This window comes from Mytilus trossulus, chromosome 1 (assembly GCF_036588685.1).
Source record: "Mytilus trossulus isolate FHL-02 chromosome 1, PNRI_Mtr1.1.1.hap1, whole genome shotgun sequence".
Classification (NCBI taxonomy): Eukaryota; Metazoa; Mollusca; class Bivalvia; order Mytilida; family Mytilidae; genus Mytilus; species Mytilus trossulus.
Window position 1 is genome coordinate 45999754 of NC_086373.1, and position 5294 is coordinate 46005047.

At 31.6% G+C, this 5294-nt stretch overlaps 1 protein-coding gene across 1 annotated transcript; it reads left to right on the forward strand.

Annotated features, from left to right (window-relative positions):
• The first annotated feature begins 1743 nt into the window (after positions 1 to 1743).
• On the forward strand, positions 1744 to 4979 carry LOC134725611 (A-kinase anchor protein 7-like). Its single transcript, XM_063589564.1, has 3 exons — positions 1744 to 1862; positions 2666 to 2841; positions 3392 to 4979. The coding sequence occupies exons 2-3, from the start codon at positions 2679 to 2681 to the stop codon at positions 4798 to 4800; spliced, it is 1572 nt and encodes a 523-aa protein (XP_063445634.1). The 5' UTR covers positions 1744 to 1862; positions 2666 to 2678; the 3' UTR covers positions 4801 to 4979.
• Positions 4980 to 5294: the final 315 nt, after the last annotated feature.

Sequence of the window (5294 nt, forward strand, 5' to 3'; positions counted from 1 at the left end):
TGAAATGTTTCAGTTGGTTTGAAATAGGTTTTAATGTCTAGTATGCCTTCGTTACAGAATCTTTCTCCTTTATATATGACAGTGTCCAAGAATATTGTTTCATTACGGGAAAATTCGTAGGTGAATTTCAAGTGCGGGTGTGCAGTATTAGCTATTGTAAATAGTTCGTGTATCTCCGGAATACATAATCCAGCCATCATCCCTAAATCTGGAAGTCATTATCATTTTGTTTCTGTGCTGAAAGCGTTGTAAAACTTTTTCAAGAATAATAAACATTGTAAGATCTGCCAATTCAGCAGACGCCGATCCGCCCATAGGCACGCCCAAGGTTTCAAACTAAAGTTTATTGTTAAAAATAAATTCATTGTTACCTAGAATAAGCCTTAATAGACGAAGTATACTGTCCTTTGGTAGAACTTTGATTTCATACTCACTTGGATCAATATTGGTCAGTGCCGCGTTAGTGGCCTCTAGTATTTCAGTAAATGTAAAATAAGTGTACATGTTTTTTGCATCGAATGTTACTAGATAGCAGTCTCTTTGGGGTTTTATATTTTCAATCGAATTAATAAAACTTGACGTATCTTTTATATAGGTATATTGTTTTTTTAACAAGTGGAACAAGAAAATAATCGATATAGTGCCCAATATTGTGTAAGGGCGTACCACACAGTGATGCAATTGGTCTGCCTGGAATTAAATTTTCTCGTCTAGCTGTTTCATTTCTCTCCATTTCTGATAGTATATTTTGGGATAGTTTATGTATTTTTGGCAACAAATAGAATTTTCCTACTTTAGTTATATTGATGTTTTCTATTTAAAATATTTCTATTCCTTGTCTCTTCAGATTCAATCTAGAACCGCGCTTGTGATTGGTTAACATCATTGTATAAATATCAAAATTAACGCGTTAATTCCAATAAAATATCGCGATAGATTACATTTGTACAATATACAAAAGTATCGCGATAGTTTTGTATAATAACGCGTTAGTTTAGCAAAATAACGCGTTATTATAGCAAAATAACGCGTTAGTTGTACAAAATAACGCGTTAGTTTTTACTAACGCGTTAGAATATCGCGCAAATGACACGAACGGCCACTCATAGTTAGATTACATGCTTGTTATGAGCCCTATGATTAGGAATTAAAATATCTTTATCTTATCTTATAGTTTCTAACGTCGTTAAAATATTATATATTATAATATCTTTTTGTGTAAATTTCTATTGTACAACATCATTGAATTCATGATACTTTAATATTATATTCAGCGTAGAATCGAGTCCGTTTCACCGTTCTTTATTGTTATTGGTATATAAATAAATTTGGTGTATTTACTGTCTTCTGATTGGTTAAAATAATTGGCTTTATTTATAATGTTATCAATTTTTATGGCGACACGCCCACTCTAACTTTGTGTATTCATACGCAAACATCTGTGTACGTTGTTATTCGTATTAATATATATCTTTGAGCCTTATTTTTGATAGAAATTTATTTATAATGAATGGCAATAATTTATTTTGAATTTATTGAACCATAAAATTAATTTTTGACTCTTCACATTGAATAATCCGCTTTATTGAACCATAAAATTAATTTTTGACTCTTCACATTTAACATAATCCGCTTCGCGGATTATTCAATGTGAAGAGTCAAAAATTAATTTTATGGTTCAATAAAGTCAAAAAAAATAACAGCCATTCAATAATTGGTTGTTCTAATAAATATCTTTTTAAACGAGTCTATTTTTAGCATGAGACGTCAGTCGGTATTGCACCACCAGTTGATAATGTAAACATATAAATAGCCGTATCATCTGATATCTATTAATTATATTGGGAAAACTTTGAGCTGCAGTAAGTAACATATATACTTTATGTCATTATTATTACATATATTGTCTTCATTGTTGTTCTGAGAAATAATGTCACGGTAACAGGAAAACATAACAAATCGTGTTTTCATCTGATCTCATCTGTTCTCGATAGTCAAACAGGGTTCTGGGGGAAATGAGTGTTTAATAAAATAACATAAAACAACTTTGCAGTGGTATATTTGTTAGCTGTACTTGCGATACGATCAACTTGTTTGTTATGCTTCATCGAGAACCGGATAACACCAGGATATATCACTGACAGGGACTCGGTTAGCAGATTAAAATTTTGTAAATCAATGTTTTTTAATTTTTTTTTTTTATTATTTCCTGTCTATTTGCATTACTTTATTAACGTATTTAACGTTGCCATCACTATTTCTTTGTTTTCTGGCAATGTGCAGTTTACTATCCATATCCGTATACTGACGAGATTCCTTTCAGTATACGGATATGGATAGTAAACTGCACATTCCGTATACTGAAAATTCCTAATTTTCAGTATACGGATATGGATATTAAACTGCACATTGCCAGAAAACAAAGAAATAGTGATGGCAACGTTAAATACGTAAATAAAGTAATGCAAATAGACAGGAAATAATAAAAAATAAATTAAAAACATTGATTTACAAAATTTTAATCTGCTAACCGAGTCCCTAGGGGATATATCTGAAACTACTATGTGTTATAGTAGTCTCAGGATATATATAACAATTGTGTGCACAAGTTTGATAGGCTGATCAATGACAAAACGTATATATTGGTATTTTTCTGTTTTTATAGGAAAATCAAGACTATGGCGTCTACCGACAATATAGATATGCAGTCACAAGAAGTAGCTAAAGTAAAAGAGAACTTTAATGGACAATGTCGTATCATCACAGATATTGCAGACTTCTCCCATGTTGTTACCCTACAACCGAAGGACCAAGATATAATCTACAAATTCCAATTGAAAAGTAAGTTGTATAATGTTATTTATGTACGTTTAATTATTTCTATTATGGAATCCATGTGAAATAAATAGATTGAAGATTGTTTTCTCAAAATGATCTTAAATCTGTAAACATTATTTTTTTTGTGGGTAGAAGAGCTCAAACTATACATTTGGAATTTACCAGAGAAAAGATTCTATTAGTTTGAAAAGACTTTATCCCTTCACAGAAATTAATGATATACATTTTCATGATAATCGTAATTAGACAGGTTAACCATTGCAAAAAAAAAGCTGAGAAAGGTAGGTTATCCAACTTTATGTTTAAAAGTATTTATGCAGTGAACAAAAATGTTAAAAGGTCCTCTTTTTTTTATTCACACTTTATAAAAAGAGAGTCTATCAAAAATTGTATTTCTGCTATATGTTTTCGTTCTTGAACCTCTAGAAATGGCATCAAACAAAAATCATATAAGGATTACCTAGCTATAGAGAATTCAAACAGGAAATACGTATTTTGTTCTTATTCTCAGGATGAACATTATCTGTATTAATCATTACTTATTTTGTTATAGAAACATATCCTTCTACGAAACCTAATATTATCATAAGGTCAGGAACAATGGATTCGAAAGCTGTGAATGAATTACAGAACGAACTGGAAGAAACTGCTGCTTCAGCTCTCGGGTCACCAATGGTCTTGAACTTAGTTGAGCATGCTCAACTTTGGTTACAGAAAAACAACATCAATTTGACACCTTCTGCAAAAACTAAATCTAAAACCAATAAAGAAAAATCAGTAAATAAAGTTTCAGTGGCTAAGCAAGATAGAAAAAATCGAAAAGAAAAGAAAGTACAAGACGAAACAGCAGACGAGAAGAAACCATCAATGAAAACTTCAGACGATGTTGTTAAACGAATTTTATGGGATGGTAACTTACCAGTGGACGAATTTGTAGTAGGTTACATAGACAGGTTTTTGGGAATACAAGAAAAGTACTTTACATCTTTTAGCTGGGAAGACATAGCAACAGTTGATTACAATGTACTAGCAGTTCCAAAACACAGAATCCAGTATTTCAAGTATAGAGATGTGAAAATATGGGACAAAAATCTGAGAATGGACAACGTTTTTGGTTCAACAGGAAGCAACACTACAATATACGATGTCATAGAAAAGTACCACAAAGACAGCGATGTAAACAATGCCGATGAAATGAATAAGGCAGAAGATGAAGATTATGATGTCGACGACAACGAGGAGGACAGTGATAGCGATGACGGGATCACTGTAACTATAGGAAGTAACAACTATGCTACAGGGAATGACGAAGATGACTTGCAACTCGTCGATGAAGATGAGAATACACATGACAAGTATTGGAGAAACAAATTAAGACCAAACCATTTTCTTGCTTTGCGTATAACGAACAATGAGGTAAGAAAAGTTGTAGAGGGAATACAAGATGTTATTTTGGAACATGAACCTCAATATGAAGAATGCTGCATACCACTGAATTCATTGCACATCACACTGTGCACATTAGGACTTGATACAACTGAACAAGTTGCTCACGCTTGTCAAGTTCTGCAAAAAATCAAATCGGAACTTCAGGGTATGATACGGAAAGATAAAACAATTCTTTTTAAAGGAATGGAAAATTTCTTCAATAGAGTTTTATATGCGAAGTGTGAATGTCCTCAAGAATTTTTAGATATGGTAGATCATTTAAGATTATGTCTTAAACAAGAAGGAATTGAGATTAGAGACAACCATGAGTTTGTACCTCACATGACAATCATGAAAATTACTCGAACTGTGGCCAGAGCAACCGGTAAAAAGTATATAGCTCCTTGGCTTTATTCCCAATCACAAAATATAGATTTTGGTTCACAAGTTATAGATAATATTAATTTATGTGAAATGGGCATCAGCAGGGAATCCGACGGTTTCTACATAACTCCTGGAAAATTTGAATTTTAGATAAAATGAAATATTTTATGAATTGTTTTAAAAGTATGAATATATCGTTTGATTTGTGTTCTAAATTGTTTGAACAGATCATTCGATTTTTTGTTTTAAATTGTATGAATACTAGTAGATCATTTGATTTGTGCAATGAAGTCTTATGTCATTAAACATTTTACACATTCCAAACTAAATATCTGTTTTGTTTTATTTATATGAAGAAACAAATGCAACAGGATACAGTTCGTTTTGTCAGCCATAGCATATATGAACTGTTTATGCAAGATTTGTTTGATTTGGAATTTGTTTTATACTATATTTTGCAGTTGTATACCAGTATGAAGTTTTCATTGTCATCGTCGTCGTCGTCCGAAGGCATTTGATAATTACCACTACTACGTTTAAGAAAAAGGGGTAAAAAACAATACATTTCTAATACTTCTATTAACTGCATATTTCCTGACCAATTTCAGTAGGGTTTAATTCAGTATTTTATACTTTAGGTTCTT

Bases quoted from the DNA above. Each gene is read 5' to 3' on its own strand.
- LOC134725611 (XM_063589564.1), top strand. From the start codon at position 2,679: ATGGCGTCTACCGACAATATAGATATGCAGTCACAAGAAGTAGCTAAA. The intron at 2,842-3,391 runs GTAAGTTGTATA...ATTTTGTTATAG, and splicing joins CTACAAATTCCAATTGAAAA to AAACATATCCTTCTACGAAA.